This window comes from Hordeum vulgare, chromosome 3H (genome assembly GCF_904849725.1).
Source record: "Hordeum vulgare subsp. vulgare chromosome 3H, MorexV3_pseudomolecules_assembly, whole genome shotgun sequence".
NCBI lineage: Eukaryota > Viridiplantae > Streptophyta > Magnoliopsida > Poales > Poaceae > Hordeum > Hordeum vulgare.
In genome coordinates, this window is record NC_058520.1 from 565,808,186 (window position 1) to 565,827,968 (window position 19,783).

A 19,783-nucleotide genomic window follows, 5' to 3' on the forward strand; every position below is an offset into this window, starting at 1 on the left:
AAAACTTGGTCAAATCACAAATCACTTTGGTGGGAAGGAGGAGAGGGAGACGATCTATCTTTTGATTGGAACAACACTCAAAGGGACTCACAAATGCTCTTGGGATCTAGGATTTGGTGTAGACAAGAGTGAGTGAGAAGAAAGGTGTTCTTGGATGTATTCTAGATGTGTTCAACACCCTCTCACGAAGTGGGAGAGGGGTATATATAGTGGGGAGTGTAAAACAGCCGTTGGGGACACTTTAAGTCACACAGGGTCCGGACGTCCGGCCGTTTCCGGAAGTCCGGGCGTCCGCAAGGGGTCGGACGTCCGACAGGGGTCGGTCGTCCGAGGGCTGTAGATATGACTGGAAACACTGTGAATTGAACAGCGATCGGACGTCCGGAGAAGACCGGAAATCCGAGTTATTCGACTCAACTTCTTCTGGTGGGAGGTTCCGGATTTCCAAAAGGGGACGGACGTCCAGCCCTCGGACGTCCGTAGGGAGCCAGAAACCCGAGTTATAGAGCTCATGTTCTTCTGGTGCAGGGCTCCGGATTTCCGAAGCTGGTCGGACGTCCGGCCCTCGGATGTCCGGAGGGAGCCGGAAATCCGAGTTATATGACTCAAATACTTCTGGTGGAGGGCTCCGGATTTCCGAAGCCTGCCGGTCGTCCGGCCCTCGGACGTCCGGAGGGACCCAGAAGTCCGAGGCAATAGACCCGTTTTGAGATAGGAACAGAGTGGAGAATATGTGGTGTTGGGTAGGATAGTGAAGATGTGGTATGAGCAAGTTCATCGCAAAACCTGTGATCCCCTCTTAATAGTGCAGGATCCCTATACTCAATAATAGTAAACTCAAAAGGACAATCTAGATCATCTTTTCTTAATCCCGAGCCTTCTTGAAATATAAATCCCGATCTTCTCAGACCACCTTTGACACATAATTCTCAATCTACTAAAGTACTTGCCATCCTGAGATACACTCAACAAATAGGATTAGTTTCCTATGTATGTGTTGTCATTAACACCAAAAGTCGATTAGGGCATAGCATGCACTTTCAGACGCTGAATAGCGTTGTCATCGTCCGATCTAAACTAGATCAAGGGTTTCCCCGGAGTACGTCGGGAAAGGCAAGGTGGGAGCGGCACATCGATGCCTCCAACGAGGGAGCGACGCCTCATGGCATCGCCATCGATGACTCCGGTCACAACCGGACTATGACTTTCGTCGGCAACCTGCATAGCCCGAACCTAGGATCTACTCGGTCTACCCATCAAACCACTACCCTGCCTACACGGCCAACCACACCTCCTCGGTAAGCTCGACGTGCTTCCAACCTTGCATCCGCGTTCCCACTGGCACTACCAGGAAATGCCTAATAGATAGATGCTTAGCCATAGTGAGGGTATATGGACCCCGTTGCTGTTAGTTAGTAGTAGCTTCGGGTATAGACCCCATGCTATTACTATCAAATCTGCTGCTAAGTGGTCTTTACTGTGCCCCTCTGAATAAGTCATAGTAATAGCGTGGGGTATAATAGTAGTAGTACGGGTTATAAACCCACGCTGCTACTAAGTGATCTCCACCGTGTCTCACGGGACATGTCATAGTAGTAGCGCGGGGTATAAACCCAGCGTTGGTACTACGTACAAGGTTTTTTAACAACCCTGAAATCCTCATCTCCTCCCCCGAATCCCTCCTTTCTCCGGTCACTCTCCCCCCTCTCTCCATAGGAGCTTCCACGAGGCTCCTGCCCATGCACGTCTCCTCCTCCACGGCGTCGAAAGAGGTCGCCGCCTCACGTCGTCGACATTCCAAAGCTCGTCGGTCTTCCCCCGCGTCTCCATGCCAACACGCCGGAGCACCTCATCATCGCCGACCTGCCCCGCTGGTCCCTTCATCTCCTTCCCCTCTTCCCCGTTTCTCTTTCCCTCTCTCTCCCCTGGTTTGACTCACCCTCCCATGTCTATACCCATGCAAGTCGTCGCCATGTACGACCAGGAGCTCTCTATCTTGACCGGGAAGAGGAACCCCATCGCCATGGACACCGCCGCCTTGCTCTGCCCTGGATGCGGACTCTCTCCAGCAGCCGCCACCGGATCTGGTCTGTCCCTGTCAGTCCGCGCCTCTGGCGCCCCTGCTGTCGCTTGATCGACTCATTGCCGCCATTGACAACATACACGGGATCGAGAATTTTTATTTTTAAAAAAACTAATAGTAGTAGCCGAGATCTTTATATACTTTCCTTCATAGCGAAGTACATATATATGTTTCTACAAACTACAATCACGATTTGGCACACACGTTCATGGCGTATGTTATTTGCTATTCGTAGCAACACATAGATTATTAGCTAGTCGTTATCAAACAACAGTGTAAGAAAATACAGAATCTAGCTAGTATTACCAACACAACACAACAGAACTAAAATATTGTGTTTGTATTTGCATGGAAAAGGTACACGGTGTTTGAACATACTACTCAAGTAAATATATATATATCTTTCTACAAACTACAATCACGTTTGGCACACACGTTCATGGCGTATGTTATTTGCTGTTCGTAGCAACGCACATATTTTTAGCTTGTCGTTATCAAATAACATTGTAAAAAAATACAGAATCTAGCTAGTATTATCAACACAACACAACGGAACTAAAATATTGTGTTTGTATTTGCATGGAAAAGGTACACGGTGTTTGAACATACTACTCAAGTAAATACTCCAATTAACCAGCTGTCGGCATCAGTCCGTTGCACATTCGAATTCTCGATCAGCATTGTTCGTGTCTGACCGACCGCGTCGAACTCGAACTAGTAGTGCAGGCCCTGAAGCAGACCTCGGAACCTCTCCACGTTGCCGCCAAACTCCCCGTGCTTCAATATCCTGAAGGCCAGAAGCGCGCGCACGCCGGCGGCGCCTGCGAGGCGAGGGCTCCCCCACGGCGGATGGATGCCCATGTGCGCGGCGATGCGGTCCAACCCCACCGGCATGCTTGGGCAGTCGACCGCCATCGTCGCTACATCGTAGACCTTCTGGCCGAGGTAACAATGCATGGCGGCGACAAACCCGGCCACGTTGTGCGGCAGCTGGGCGCCGTTGGTGATTACCTTGAGCAGGTAGGCTATGTGGTAGGCACCGTCGTAGGTGATCCACGACGGCCGCCCGTGTCCGGCGCCGACGAGGCCGGAGCCCAACAGCAGCGCGCCAAGAATGTATGCGTCCACGCCGTGATTACGGAGCGTGTCGACGTACAGGCCGCGTCGAGCAAGGTACTCGAGCGCCTTCTCCTCGTGCGGGTCGGCCTGGCGGCAGAAGTCGCGGAGATTGAACTCCCACGCGAGCTGCTGCCCTTGATGGTCACAGACGGCGACGCCGACCTGGAGCGGCTTCAGCTCGTCCACGTTGGCCTTCATGAGCGCGTAGCGCTCCTCCACCGTCATACTCTTATGATCCTGGCCGGCGGCGTGTACAACTCCAGGGTAGTGCACGTCGAAGGCAACGTAGCGTGCGCCCGCGGCGAAGTTCTCGAGGTAGGCCCACTCATCGGCGAAGTTCCACGCCCATACAGGGCGCACGAGGACCGGCAGCTGCGGCTGTACCGGCGGCAGGGGAAACGCGTGGTAGGCAAACGGCGGGGGCTGCACCTGCACGGGAAACATGGTGGTGAAACGCGGCGGCGTTGGCTGTGGAAACATGGCGAACGACATGCCGGCGGCCGGGCTCACGCCGATGCGTCCACGCTGCATATATATCGAATTGTTTGGTCAATTCGATCGCTTGTTGTGCTATTTTGTTGCTCTAAGCGGTGCGGAGGTCCTTTATATATACGGAAGAATCGAGCTGAGGTCGGACAAGGAGAGGAGCCGCACGCGGACTCGGAATACGAATCGGCCAGTAATTCGGCGAAGATGACGTACCACTGATTTTCGAGTTGAATACGGTGGGCCCTCTTTACGTGCAATACCCTCTAGAAAGGAAAACACAATAGCTATATGCAAATCAGGAGCATTTAGAATTTGAGTCCGTCATATTTTCTCCCTTGAAAAAGCAGCTCGTCAAAGAAGTCGGCGTTTGGGGGACGTCATGTTTTTGCACCCGAGCTCACACGGGAGAACAGTAAATTCAAAAAATTATTATAATATTTTGAAAAATTATTATAAAGGTAAAAACAGGGGGTCAAACTAATCAGTGCATCTGGTGGTGGGTCCCACTTGGCAGTGCATCGATTCCCTGCGTGACTGAACGCGTGCTTCTCCCCGCTTCTCCCTGCTGCTCTCATCATCGTCAGCGGCGGAGCTTTAGTTCACAGCCGCGGCTGCACATTTGGTGTGTATTTGGCACCATCCCCCTCCGTCTTGGGTTAGATCTGACAAAGTGAGCCTCTGTTTGCCCCTGTCTTCCATGGGATCCAGATCGTGGAGGTGGGTGGGACTGGGGAGCGGCGGCGGGGCGGCGTTGGGATGAACGAGATGGAGCCACCAGAGACAACGTCGATCAGGTAATCACCCTGTCCAACCTCTTCAACCCTGCGATGTGTGCCTCGTCGGCTTTTGCTGCCTCAAGGTGCCCGCCATTGATAAACAGGGGCAATGTTGCTCGGACCTTCGACTTCAGTGTTGAATTATTACCATCTAAAGCAAAGCAAGTTGATGGTAGCGTGCGAGACATAGATAGAGATACAATTGTAAAATGAGAGGTTGAATTTGAAGAGATTGATCCACAGGAAATACAGAGCATGGAAGATAGGGCCGTGAGGAATGTTGTGGAGAAAATTGGGGGAATCATTTTTTGGGGTCCAGAGCAAGAGGTATCATTGTTATGGTTTGACAATTGAAAGGGTGAGTATGTGATAATTCAGAATAGTGAAGAGATGGTTGATGAAATCGATCGGCAAGACGGCTGGGCAAGCAAATAGACTAGCTTTCCTCAGAACTCGTTGATCTAAAATCAGATTCTAAGGTTGGATATGTGCCCTCAAAGTTGTCTTCGCACATGGTAGATGATGATTGGGCTTCACAAAGATAGATAACGCCCATGTGTATGGGTGAAGTGACAGTAGTATAGGGGGCTGATCAAGATGCAAAAGAGGGCTGTGATGGTCCTCTGATACGTCTCCAACGTATCTATAATTTTTGATGGTTTCATGCTATTATCTTGTCAAACTTTGGATGTTTTGCATGCCTTTTATATATTTTTTGGGACTAACTTATTAACTCAGTGCCAAGTGCCAGTTCCTGTTTTTTCCATTTTTTTACCCCTTTCAGAGGAGGATTTTGAACGGAGTCCAAACGGAATGAAACTGCCAAAAAGATTTTTTCCGTAACAGAAAAAGATCGAAGTGCCGGAGAATCAGGGCAGGGGGCCACCAGGGACCCCACAAGCCCTCATGGCGCGGCCAGGGGGCCCGCAGCCCCCTGGCTTGTGGGCTCCCTAAGGCCCCTTTGCCCTAGGTTTTGCGCCTATATATCCCCAAAAATTCCACAAAAAATCAGGAGATCAACGAAAGTACTTTTCCGCCGCCGCAAGCTTCTGTCTCCGCAAGATCCCATCTGAGGCACGTTCTGGTGCCCTGCCGGAGGGGGGATTCGAATACGGAGGGCTTCTTCATCAACACCATGACCTCTCCGATATTGCGTGAGTAGTTCACCATAGACCTACGGGTCCATAGCTAGTAACTAGATGGCTTCTTCTCTCTCTTGGATCTTCAATACAAAGTTCTCCATGATCTTCATGGAGATCTATCCGATGTAATCTTCTTTTGCGGTGTGTTTGTCGAGATCCAATGAATTGTGGATTTATGATCAGATTATCTATGAATCTTATTTGAGTTTCTTCTGATCTCTCTTATGCATGATTTCATATCCTTGTAATTCTCTTCGAGTTTTGAGTTTTGTTTGACCAACTAGATCTATGATTCTTGCAATGGGAGAAGTGCTTGGTGTTGGGTTCATACCGTGCGGTGACCTCACCTAGTGAAAGAAGGGGTAGCGAGGCACGCATCGTGTTGTTGCCATCAAGGGTAACTCTGCTCGTGATGAACTCAATACACTAGATGCATGCTGGATAGCGGTCGATGTGTGGAGTAATAGTAGTAGATGCAGAAAGTATCGGTCTACTTGTCTCGGACGTGATGCCTATATGTATGATCATTGTCTTAGGTATCGTCATGACTTTGCGCGGTTCTATCAATTGCTCGACAGTAATTTGTTCACCCACCGTGATATTTGCTATTTTGAGAGAAACCTCTAGTGAACACTATGGCCCCCGGGTCTACTCCACACCATATTTTCAGCCTTACACTTTTTACTTCGTTGCATTTTCCGCCTTCAGATCTCACTTTGCAAACAATCTTGAAGGGATTGAAACCCCTTTATAGCGTTGGGTGCAAGCTCGTTTGTGTTTGCGCAGGTACTCTGGACTTGACAAGATTCTCCTACTCGATTGATACCTTGGTTCTCAAACTGAGGGTAAGACTTACTGCTCATGTGCTGCATCACCCTTTCCTCTTCAAGGGAAAACCAACGCAAGCAAGTCTCTGTCAACGTGTCAATTTCTGGCACTGTTGTTTGAGAAGTAGCAAGAAGAATTTCTGGCGCCGTTGTCGGGGAAGGACTTTTGTTGCCGTAGCAGAAGAATTTCTGGCGCCGTTGCCGGGGAGGATCAAGTCAAGAACTCATCCAAGTAAGTGTTGCAAACTCATATTTTGCATTTACTTTGTTTGCGAGTTGCCTCTCGTTTTCCTCTCCCCCACTTCACCAATTTGCCTTTTTCGTTTGCCTTTTCGTTCGCCCTTTTTCTCGCTTGCTCTTTGTTCGCTTGTGTGCTTGCTTGCTTGCTGAAGTCACCATGAATGAAAACACCAAACTTTGTGACTTCTCGAATACTAATAATAATGACTTTATTAGTACTCCGATTGCTCCCGCCACTAGTGCGGAGTCATACGAAATCAATGCCGCTTTGCTGAATCTTGTTGTATAAGAGCAATTCTCTGGCATTCCTAGTGAAGATGCCGCATCCCATCTCAATACCTTCATTGAGCTTTGTGATATGCAAAACAAGAAAGATGTGGATAATGACGTGATTAAATTGAAGCTTTTTTTCCTTTCTCGTTGCGATATCGCGCAAAAACTTGGTTTTCTTCTTTGCCCAAAAATAGTATCGATTCTTGGGATAAGTGCAAAGATGCTTATATATACAAGTATTTTCCACCGGCTAAGATCATCTCTCTCCGTAATAATATCATGAATTTCAAGCAACTTGATCATGAACATGTTGCACAATCTTGGGAGAGAATGAAATTAATGATTAGAAATTGTCCCGCTCATGGCTTGAGTCTTTGGATGATTATTCAAATCTTTACGCTGGCTTGAATTTCGCTTCTAGAAATATCTTGGACTCCGCCTCAGGTGGAACGTTCATGGAAATCACGTTAGGGGAAGCCACAAAGCTACTAGACAACATCATGACGAACTACTCTCAGTGGCACACTAAAAGGTCACCTACTAGTAAGAAGGTACACGCTATAGAAGAAATTAACTCGTTAAGCGCTAAGATGGATGAGTTAATGAATTTGGTTGCTAGTAGAAGTGCTCCTTTAGATCCTAATGATATTCCCTTGTCTTCTTTGATTGAGAGTAGCAACGCTAGCTTGGACGTTAATTTTGTTGGTAGGAATAACTTTGGCAACAACAATGCTTTTAGAGGAAACTATGTTCCTAGGCCCTTTCCTAGTAACTCCTCTAATAATTTTGGCAACTCCTACAACAATACTCATGGAAATTACAATAGATTACCCTCTGATCTAGACAGTAATATCAAAGAGTTCATCAACTCTCAAAAGATTTTCAATGCGTCCATACAGGTAAAACTACTCAAAATTGATGATTTGGCTAAGAGCATTGATAGAATGTCTAGTGATGTTGATGGGGTCATATTCCTAGGGTAGGGTCATAGGCCTGCCCTACAGGTCCTACCCAAGGACTACCCCACACAAAGGACAAGACCCTAAGTCTGCCCCGACTGAATTAAGGAGTCCCCATCATCTAGTCGGTAACAGGTCCTGAATCATCCAGTCGGAGACTAGCATTCAGAGGATACCAGGCTAACCGACTGGATACACTCGGTACATCGTAACCTCTCTGGAGAGAAACTATCATACGTTTCCGGGTGCATTTATTAGCATTTAGGGCATACGTTACCTGTAACGTACGCATTCAACCCCCGTTACTCCACCCCTGTACCGGAACCGTTGCGGAGGGCAGCGGACTCTATATAAGCCGCCCTCCCCCACTGGTAGAGGGGTTAGCAAATAGTTGTATTCCATATTCCACTCGACAACAAGCTCCGAGAGCGCTGAGACGTAGGGCTGTTACCTCCACCGCAGAGGGGCCCGAACTCATACAACCTCGCCGTAGCTAGGACTCTGCCCATCTCATTCGTACCCTACACATCTACTGTCAGGCTTATACCCACGACAGATGTCGATGCTTTGAAAGTTAGATGTGCTCCTCCCAAGATCAATATGGATGAAACTTTGAAAGCTATGCATGTTTCCATGATTGTGAGCCAAGAAAGAGCCACCCAAATTCGTGCTAGACATGAATGGCTTAAAAGGCGTGTTCTCGTGATAAGAATCACGAAGATCTTAAAGTGCTTGGTGTGACTCCCATTGAATCTTTGTTTTCTTGTGTCAAACCTAATGATTATGGGGCTGGATATGAATCAACTTTGGTTGAAAAGTGCCCCAATGATTCGGAGTCCATCTATCTTGATGCTAAAAGCATTGAAAGTGGAGTAGAAGATTTTAAAACTTTGAGTAGTATTGAAATTACTACTATGGGTTTCAAGGAATTCCATTATGATAGTTTATCCTTGATTGAATGCATTTCCTTGATGCAATCCATGTTAAACTCTCCACACGCTTATAACCAAAACAAGGCCTTTACCGATCATATCGTCAAAGCTATGATAAAATATCTTGAAGAGAAACTTGAATTGGAAGTCTCTATCCCTAGAAAGCTTCATGATGAGTGGGAACCTACCATCAAAATCAAAGTCAAAAACTATGAATGCAATGCTTTGTGTGATTTGGGTGCTAGTGTTTCCGCGATTCCAAAGTCTTTATTTGATGTTCTGGATTTTAATGAGATTGAAGAGTGTTCTCTTAATTTGCATCTTGCTGATTCTACTGTCAAGAAACCCATGGGAAGAATCAGCGATGTTCTTATTATTGCAAATAGGAACTATGTACCCGTGGATTTCATTGTGCTTGACATTGATTGCAATCCTACATGCCCTATTATTCTTGATAGACCTTTCCTAAGGACTATCGGTGCTATAATCGATATGAAGGAAGGGAATATTAGATTTCAATTTCCTTTAAGGAAGGGCATGGAAAACTTTCCTAGAAAGAAAATAAGATTGCCTTATGAATCCATGATGAGGGCCACTTGTGGTTTGAGCACCAAAGACGACGATACGTGATTCTATCGCTTTTATGCCTAGCTAAGGGCGTTAAACAATAGCGATTGTTGGAAGGCAACCCAATGAATTTATCTTTTTCTTTCTATTTTATTGCGTCTGCGCCATCATAATTCTGTTGTGATTGTGTTTTTTGTGTTTCTTTTCGTGTTTGAGCTAAGCAAAACCTTTATGACTAATCTTGGTAATGGTTGTTTAATCCTGCTGGAAAAAGACAGAAACTTTTCGATCACGAGATGATTTTTCATTTTTATTCAGAAAGAGATTTTGAGTTGATTCTTTTTGCTGCTGGTTGATATGCTTTTTCCGTAGTCAGTCGTAATGTTTCAGATTTTTTGAGGTACCAGAAGTATACGAAGTATACAGATTGCTACAGACTGGTCTGTTTTTGACAGATTCTGTTTTTCTTGAGTTGGTTGCTTGTTTTGATGAAACTATGGTTAGTATCGGGGGGTACTAGCCAAGGAAAAGTGAGAATACAGTAGCCCAACACCAATATAGATAGAATTCAAGTTTGCTACAGTACCAAAAGAAGTGGTAGTTTGTTTTCTTGTGCTAATATTATCATGAGTTTCTGTTTAAGTTTTGTGTTGTGAAGTTTTCAAGTTATGTATGATGTTCTTATGGACAAAGAGATAAGGAGTGGAAAGAGCTCAAGCTTGGGGATGCCCAAGGCATCCCAAGCCAAATTCAAGGACACCAAAAAGCCTAAGCTTGGGGACGCCCCGGGAAGGCATCCCCTCTTTCGTCTTCAATCCATCGGTAACATTACTTTGAGCTATATTTTTATTCACCACATGATATGTGTTTTGCTTGGAGCGTCTTGTATCTTACGAGTCTTTTATTTTTGTTGGGTCACAATCATCCTTGCTGCACACCTTTTGAGAGAGAGATATGCACTCATCGTGATTTTTCTAAAATGCTCATAGTGCTTCACTTATATCTTTTGAGCTAGATACTTTTGCTCTATGTGCTTCACTTATATCTTTTAGAGCACGGCGGTGCGTGACTTGGTAGTTGGCTTATGCTATGAAAGTAGTCCCAAAGGTGTTAGGTACCCAAATAGGATGCAAAAACCTCCATCTTCATGTGCATTGAGTAGAAAGAGAAGTCTTGATTCCTCTCAATTAGTTTTGAGACGTGGATTTGGTAATATTAAGAGTTAGGTTAGTAGGGTGTTGTGAATCTAGAAATACTTGTGTTGAAGTTAGTGATTCTTGTAGCATGCACGTATGGTGAACCGCTATGTTAGGAAGTCGGAGCATAATTGATCTATTGATTGTCATCCTTTGTGTTGAGGTCGCGGTCGCGCGATGGTTAACACCTACCAACCCTTCCCCTAGGAGTATGCGTTTAGCACTTTGTTTTGATTACTAATAAAAACTTTCACAACAAGTATGTGAGTTCTTCATGACTAATGTGAGTCCATGGTATAGATGCACTTTCACCTTCCACCATTGCTAGCCTCCCTAGTGTCGTGCAATTCTCGCCGGTACACAAACCCACCATATGGCTTCCTCAAAACAGCCACCATACCTACCTACTATGGCATTTTCATAGCCATTCCAAGATATATTGCCATGCAACTCCCACCGTTCCGTCTCATGACTTGTGCCGTCACTCTCATATTGGCATTGCATGATCGTAAGATAGGTAGCGAGATGTTTTCAACATCATACGCCAAGCTAGATCGTTGCACATCCCAGTACACTGCCGGAGGCATTTCCTATAGAGTCATCATAATTTTGAGCTTTGAGGTGTGAGTAAATAAAAGTGTGATGATCATCATTATTAGAGCATTTTCCCAAGTGAGGAATTAAAAAAAAGAGGCCAAAGAGCCCAAATAAAAAAAACGAGAAAAGAGAAAAAAGAGGGCCAAGTACCAAAATAAATAAATAAAAGAGAGAAAAAGAGAGAAGGGAAATGCTACTATCCTTTTCCACACTTGTGCTTCATAATAGCACCATGTTCTTCATGATTGAGAGCTTCTTGCTTTGTCACTACCATATGCTAGTGGGAATCTTCATTATATAACTTGGCTTGTATATTCCAATGATGGGCTTCCTCAAAAATGCCCTAGGTCTTCGTGAGCAAGCAAGTTGGATGCACACCCACTAGTTCTCCTTTTGAGCTTTCACATACTTATAGCTCTAGTGCATCTCTTGTATGGCAATCCCTACTCATTCACATTGATATCTATTAATGGGCATCTCCATAGCCCTTTGATATGCCGAGTCAATGTGACCATCTCCTCCTTTTTGACTCACAACCACCACCACACTCTATTCCACCTATAGTGATATATCCATGGCTCATGCTCATGTATTGCGTGATAGTTATAAAAGTTTGAGAAAGTAAGAGTGCGAAAACAATTACTTAGCCAATACCGGGGTTGTGCATGATTTACATTAGTTGTGTGAGGATGATGGAGCATAGCCAGAATATATGATTTTTTAGGGATAACTTTCCTTGGCTTTGTTATTTTGAAAGTTCATGATTACTTTGCTAGTTTGCTTGAAGTATTATTGTTTTCATGTCAATAGCAAACTGTTGTTTCCAATCTTACGGATCTGAACATTCATGTCACACGAAAGAAGTTGCAAATGACAACTATGCTAGGTAGCATTCCACATCAAAAAATCATTCTTTATCACTTCCCTACTCGAGGACGAGGAGGAGTTAAGCTTGGGGATAATGGATACGTCTCCAACGTATCTACAATTTTGATGGTTTCATGCTATTATCTTGTCAAACTTTGGATGTTTTGCATGCCTTTTATATGTTTTTGGGGACTAACTTATTAACTCAGTGCCAAGTGCCAGTTCCTGTTTTTCCATATTTTTGACCCCTTTCAAAGCAGGATTTTGAACGGAGTTCAAACGGAATGAAACTGCTAAAAAGATTTTTTCCAGAACATTAAAAGATCGGAGAATCAGGACAGGGGGCCACCAGGGACCCCACAAGCCCTCATGGCGCGACCAGGGGGCCCGCGGCCCCTGGCTTGTGGGCTCCCTCAGGCCGCTTTGCCCTAGGTTTTGCGCCTATATATCCCCAAACATTTCACCAAAAATCAGGAGATGATCGAAAGTACTTTTCCGCAGCCGCAAGCTTCTCTCTCCGCAAGATCCCATCTGGAGCACGTTCTGGTGCCCTGCCGATGATGCGTTAGTAGTTCACCATAGACCTACGGGTCCATAGCTAGTAACTAGATGGCTTCTTCTCTCTCTTGGATCTTTAATACAAAGTTCTCCATGATCTTCATGGAGATCTATCCGATGTAATCTTCTTTTGCGGTATGTTTGTCGAGATCCGATGAATTGTGGATTTATGATCAATTATCTATGAATCTTATTTGAGTTTCTTCTGATCTCTCTTATGAATGATTTCATATCCTTGTAATTCACTTCGAGTTGTGGGTTTTGTTTGGCCAACTAGATCTATGATTCTTGCAATGGGAGAAGTGCTTGGTTTTGGGTTCATACCGTGCGGTGACCTCATGTGACACCCCGATGCCGACGTTCCTGAAGATACCCCTTCTATTCCGTTTTTGTTGTGTGGTTCTTTTTATTTGTTGCATCATCATCGCATCATGCGCATCATCGGCATTGCATCGGCATCTCCGTTGCCGCCAATTTTGAAACTTGCATCCGTTGTTAGTTGCCGGTTCTCGTGTTGTTCATTCTCAGCCCTTTCCCACATGCACACGCACGCGGCATCGTCAAACCCTGTTTTAAAAGTGTGTTGAAAATTTTCTCTGATCGGGTTGAGATTTGACGTGCGGTGTTATTTATATATAGCTAGGCCGCCTGTCGAATTTCGTCGCGATCGGAGTTCGTCTGGTAACCGAACGGTCGACCGTAGCGGCACCGTATTCGGTCTACCGTCGGACGTTTGTCGGTGTTTTAAAATTTGTTGCCGCGCCGCCCGTTCTCCCTCTCGTCCCCGGATATCCACTCTACACGGCCTCGTAACAATTCCCGCGTTCGGAATCGTCCGAATCCGACCGCACGGTTGGATCCGGAACGCGATTCCGGTTAACCGAGCCCCTCTTTTCTCTATAAATACCCCTCCACCATATTTTTTAGACAACCCCCTCTCTCTCTCCCTCGAAATTTGTGCCTCCCCTAACCCTAATCCTCTCTCTCTCCTCCCTGTCCCCCTCCTCCAGACGCCGGGCCCGCCCGAGCCCGGGTCAGGCCCGCCCCAAGCCCATCTGACCCGAGCTCCTCCCGCGCGCGCCTCTTGACGAGTGAGCCAAGGCGCCTCCTCTCTCCGGCCGCCGCCGGCGAGCCACCGGAGTGCCGCCCCTTGCAGGTACTGGCCGCGTCGTCCCTTTTCCTCTCTTCTTCCTCCCTCTCACCCTTCTTCTCTCCCTCTTCCCGCAGGAACCGCCATGGAAGCGCCGCCGATCTCCTCCAACAGCCACCGGCTTGAGCTGCCACCGGCGGGAATGGGACCGGAGTTCCCGGATCTGCCCGGATCCGTCGCCTCCCGGCCCTCCCCGCGCATTGGTCGTCCGCCGCCTCCATGGCTGCATGCAGCCTGTGCACGAGGAGGACGACGACCGCCCGAGCGCAGCAGCCAGCCGCGTGGGCCTTGCTCGCCAGCGCCCGGCTGGGCCTGCTCCAGCTGCAGCCCAGCACGAGCAGCATCGGCCTGCCCCTAGGCCCACCTCCGGGCCTTTGGCCCAAGGTGAGATCCCCGGCCTTCTAATCTTTCACCTAGGTGACGTGTTAGCTAAGCTGCGCCCACCTGTTCGGCCCATTAGAATAATTAGGTTAATTTTTTTCGGAATTAATAAATTCTAGAAAAATGACGATATTAAAACGTCCATAGTTTTCAACTTGTGTGTCGGATCGCGACGTGTAACATATGTATCTTGTGTAACTTTTCGCGTAGATCACGAATTTACAACTTGCATATTTGTATGACGATGTTTAGCGTGTCGAATGCATAGATTAGCGTGCTGTTTAGATAGGATAAACGTCGTAGTTATTTTTCGCGCAAGTCCGGATTGATCGTATGCCGTAGATTAAATGTCCATGTTTTAGGAACCTATTTTCCATGTATTTTAGAGTAGCCGTCGGTATTTTTGCGCATAGAGATTTGCCGCTAGTTTATTTTCCGTGTATAGGTTTTTATCTCGCATTTATGAGTGGCATTATTTTTTTTGTGCAACCCCAGATATTTTATATGTTAAATCCATGGATTTTTCTATGCAATTAGTTTTAGCTTTAGAGTAAGTTAGTTCGCGCGATATTTTGCCGTGATGCCCTTTTGTTTATTTCGTAGGATTTATTCCGTGCTTCGTTTATCGGAGTTGTCAACTAGGAACTTGTTCTTTGATGTTTTGTCTAGCCCCTGGTATTTTTAGTTGCAATAGAAATGCATGTTTAGGTGTGGTTTGCTTGCTCTCAAGTTGCTATAAATAGTGCTGATTTGGAGGAGCTGAAATATTTCTAAGTCTGGAATCTGTTATTATTTTGTTGCTGTCTTGTCTTGCTTCTATCTTGTGATCTGTAGCTCTTTTGAGGTTGGTCCAATGGAGTTAGTTGTAGCCCTTGTGTTTCTCTAGCATGCTGTGAATTGTCATGCCATTTGGAGTCATGTAGCTTATGGTTTTGCTGCTGTCAATATTGCTTCAGATCGAAAACTGCACTCTCATGAGGTGTAATTTTCACTAAGTCTGAAATAGTGTGTGGGATGGCATTTTGTATCTTCTTTCCCTAGTGACCCATGATGCCATGCTAGTTGTTGTTAGTTATTTGTAGTAGCGCTTCTTGCCCTCTTTCGTGTCATGCCTTGCTTGAGTTTATCGGAGTTGTGTAGCTCCTAGTTGTGGGGCGTAGAAAATGCTATGTGGCTCATGATTTTGGCAGATTGTAGTCATTTCTTGTTTTGCCCGTATCTTTTGATCCGTAGCTCCGATTTGAACGTGTCCTACATGAAACTTGCTTAGAATCTCGTGTAGTTTCATTTTCTCTTGCTGGTTGTATGTTTTGAAGTGCTTGTGTCCGTCGTTGCACACATATTGTATTCATGCCATCATATCTTGCGGTGCTTGTATCTTTTGATCCGTAGCTCCGTTGGAGACGTTCTCTATGTGTAGATTGCTTGAAATGACGCGTAGAATCACGTGAACCTATTTGTTTTGATGTTTAAGAACTAATTAAGTGTGTTAGTCAGATCTGGATAGAATTGTAAATTAACATGTGAGGTCGTCTCGGAGGTGCTATATGTCATCTCCGACCTCATTTGAAATGCCTAGATAAGTAGTTTATTTACGCTTCACCTCTTGCCATGTTTAATCGCATTTAATATTGCCAAGTATCTAATCGTCAATATGCAACTCGTTGCATATTGATCTTCACTTAATGTGTAGTGTTTGATTGTGTGAATTGTCATGCCGTGACTTGCATTTATTCAGCTGCTCATGCATCATTTGTATTGTGCATCGTGTGGTGAATTCCGTGTGTTGATTTGTGTTTCTGGTTTACTTCATCTCGATAGAGTTCCGCAGTGTGCCGGATTGTGAGGACCCGTTCGACTACGTCGGTTCGTCTGCTTCACGGAGGCATTCTTCTTCCAAGCGGGATCTCAGGCAAGATGACCATTTCCCAGATACCATTACTATCATTGCCATGCTAGTTATTTCGATGCTATCGATTTTGTCTCGTTGCCTACCACATGTTAAATCTCAGCCTCTCAACAATGGCATGAAAACCTTCTACCTGTTCAACCTAGCAAACCACTGATTGGCTATGTTACTGCTTGCTTAACCCTGTGTTAGCGTTGCTAGTTGCAGGTGCAGTTGCTTCCATGTGAAAACATGGGTTCCTTGTTATATCACCCTCTTAAATGCTATTTAATTTAAGGCACCTATGTACTTGGTAAAAGGTGGAAGGCTCGGCCTTTCTAGCGAGTGTTTTGTTCCACCTTTGCCCCCTTAGTTTCCGGCTCCCGGTGTTATGTTCCATAATTGAGCGCTCCAAACACGATCGGGGTTGTTATGGGGACCCCCTTGATAATTCGTTTTAGATTAAAGCTGGTCTGGCAAGGCTCAACATTGGTACTACATTTGCCTAATCACCTAATAAAATTGCATAGGGACTTTCCGGACCCCGGGGATAATTTAATCAACCCCCGGGCCAGTGCTCCTCATGAGTGTTGGTCCCACCTGAGCAATGTCCGGCGCCCCTCTGGTCACCCGGAGGTTTAGCGATCCCGACGTCTAGCAAATCCGTCGTGTCCTGAGAACGAGGTACGCGACTCCTATCGGGATGATCGACACTTCGGGCGACCTTGCTGGATTAGTTTTACCTTTGACGAGATATCTTGTGCATCAGGATTCCGATGATTCTTTGGGTAATCTCAGAGTTGAGGTTTTCCACTAGGGAATCCGACGAGATCGCGAGCTTCGTGATTGAGGATTTCTATGCGGCTTGTGGTAATTTGTGATGGACTAGTTGGAGCACCCGTGCAGGGTTAAATCTTTTTGGAAAGTCGTGCCCGCGGTTATGTGGCAACGTGGAAACTTTGTTTAACACTGGTTCTAGATAACTTGAAGTTAACTTAATTAAAATATGCCAACTGTGTGCGTAACCGTGACTGTCTCTTTCGTGAGTTCTTACTCAAATCGAGGACACGGTAGGATTATGTCTAACGTAGGTAGGTGTTCAGGATCATTCATTTGATCATCAGTAGACACGTCCGTTATGCGTAGATCTTCCCCCTCTTATTTCTTGTACTCATAAGTTTAGCCCCCTCATATATGCTTAGCCGCTGCTGCAACCTCACCACTTAACCATACCTCACCCATTAAGCTTTGCTAGTCTTGATACCTTTGGAAATGAGATTGTTGAATCCCCTATGGCTCATAGATAACTACAACACCAGTTGCAGGTACAGGTAAAGGTTACTCGACGCGAGCGCGTTGATTGTTCATTTGGAGTTGCTTCTTCTTCTTCTTCTTCATCGATCTAGGATGGGTTCCAGGTCGGCAGCCTAGGATAGCAAGGATGGACGTCGTTCTTCTTTTGTCGTTTGTTTTCGTCCGTAGTCGGACCCTGCTCTTACTCTTGATGATTATGTAATGTACTGATGTGACTCTGATGTAGCTTGTGGCGAGTGTAAGCCAATTCTATTAGATATCTCTTCTTTTCAGTACATGTACTTGTAACGATATCCATCCTTGCGACACGACGAGATGCGCTTCTATCCCTGACGAGGCCTTCGTGCCAAATTGAGGATAGGGTCGCATCTTGGGCGTGACAAGTTGGTATCGAGTCCTGGACACCCCAATTTACCTCGTTCCTGCTATTTTTATTTTTGGCACGCACACATAGTTCTTGGGCCGATTTCAGCCATGGGCCATTGCACCATGGTGCAATTCCGTCCATTGTTTTTTTAACGTGGTGTGATTTTCCAATTTCCACGGACTTTGCTAATTTCAGGAAAGCTTTGTGTTTTTTCAAACGAGCATAGTTTCTAAACCGTGCATCGGATCGGAGTGAGTTATATATGGTTTTTGACTAGAATTTTGCGTAGAGTAATAATTTCCAACTCTCATGCATAATCAGAACTATGTAGTGTGTTGTTTGCATCAGTTTGCGTGTCGACGTGTTGAAACGGTTTAGGTCGTAACTATTTGTCCGTAGCTCCGTTGGAGATGTGTCATATATGTAAATGGACCAGAACGACGAGTAGAATCACGTGAACCACTTTGTTTTGACGTTTGACAAACCTAAAATGTGATTAGAACAAATTTGGATAGAATTAGAATTTAACGCGTGGGGTCATTTCGGAGACTAGTAAGCATGCACGTGCAACGCACGTCTAAAAAATCTCGCGCAAAATGCATATAGATATTCATGTATCAAGGACAAAATTGTTTCTCATATATCACATACATGACCTCTTAAATTGTATAACTGATATAATTCACCAGTTATTTCGATCTGAGAGTCGTAATTGTATCCAAACTAAATAAATTTAAGGTGTAATGTTTCCAACCAAAAGAAATACATCCTGTATCAAGGTATTGAGATACAAGGTTGTCCATCTAAGAAACAAAACATTGCTAGTTAGGAAAACAAGATGCAACAATATGACATCCTCACCCCTTGTAGCTGTACCAAGCAAAATCAGGTACACATGAAACCAGCAGAGACAAAGCAGATGCGCAACCACTGAAGGCAGAACCATGATTACTCATAATCTAGAGGCATTTGTGGCCGTTTAGTGTTCATCTTTCCGTGGCAAGGTCCAAAGAAATAAGGGTATTTGCAACCTGGCCTTTTTGTGAAAGCAAAGAAACCAATCTCTAGTATTAACACATATCACTCATGATGAACATAACTCTACAAGGAAAGGTGAGAAGGAGATCAACACATATGGTACATAAATTTGCATCTACTTCTCACCTTGTTCCCGTTCTGCGGTATATTGTCTTGCTCATCCAAACTGAACTGATAGAGAAAGTTCCTTCTAGCACTTTATTTGTGAGGATATAACATGAGTCAGCAACAAATATATCATTTTAATTCACGGCAAGATAATAGATCAGTGTATTTCATTACAAGATAATAGATCATTTATAAATATATATTTTGTTGGCTATTGATTAATTACTGGAAAGTAATACAAATATGGGCTTACAAGTTTGGGCATGTTTCTTTGCAATGACATATGTTAGAAGAATCAATTCCTTCCATGTCCCGAAACATCTCATAGAGCCTCTCCGGCTTTAACTCAACAATTTTGGGTTAGGATAAAATCATGTCTTTACCCCAAAATAAATAAACAAGAACAATAAGAAATAAAAAACTAAGAATTCAAGCCTATCAGACAATCAGGCACTTCCGATGGCATGTCAACAATCATACATACCAAAACCTTTGGTCCTCAATTTTTTCCGCTACAAAATTAAACGTGGAACAACCGTGCATGCGTGCGTGTGAAACAACAAACATAACATTTATGCCAGTAATAAATATTAATATTAGAAGGTCAAAGTGTGTTTCGCTATGTAACATTTCAGTTGCATGTACATACCATGTTATGCATCAGATCCCCCTGTATGAGCTTCCTCTGTCGCAGCCACACTCGTATCCGGCGATAGTGGAGTAGCCTAGGCCGTGGAGCAGAGAAACGGGCACAATACACCACAGACTGATCGACCTCCTCGTCCCCATGATGTTTTAATCATCTTGGATATCTAAAACAAAATGCCAATGAGGGTGTCACTTGTTACAAATTCATGACTTCAAAGGAACACAATAACCGATTAGATGGTTCAGTACAAATCATCTCTTCAC

General features: G+C 45.1%; 1 protein-coding gene across 1 annotated transcript; it reads right to left on the reverse strand.

Annotated features, from left to right (window-relative positions):
• Nucleotides 1–2,797: 2,797 nt before the first annotated feature.
• On the reverse strand, nt 2,798–3,733 carry LOC123442044 (probable CCR4-associated factor 1 homolog 11). The gene has a single exon (XM_045118163.1). It carries the CDS (start codon nt 3,731–3,733, stop codon nt 2,798–2,800), a length of 936 nt encoding a protein of 311 aa, XP_044974098.1.
• Between the last annotated feature and the right edge of the window lie 16,050 nt (nt 3,734–19,783).

Bases quoted from the DNA above. Each gene is read 5' to 3' on its own strand.
- LOC123442044 (XM_045118163.1), bottom strand. From the start codon at position 3,733: ATGCAGCGTGGACGCATCGGCGTGAGCCCGGCCGCCGGCATGTCGTTC.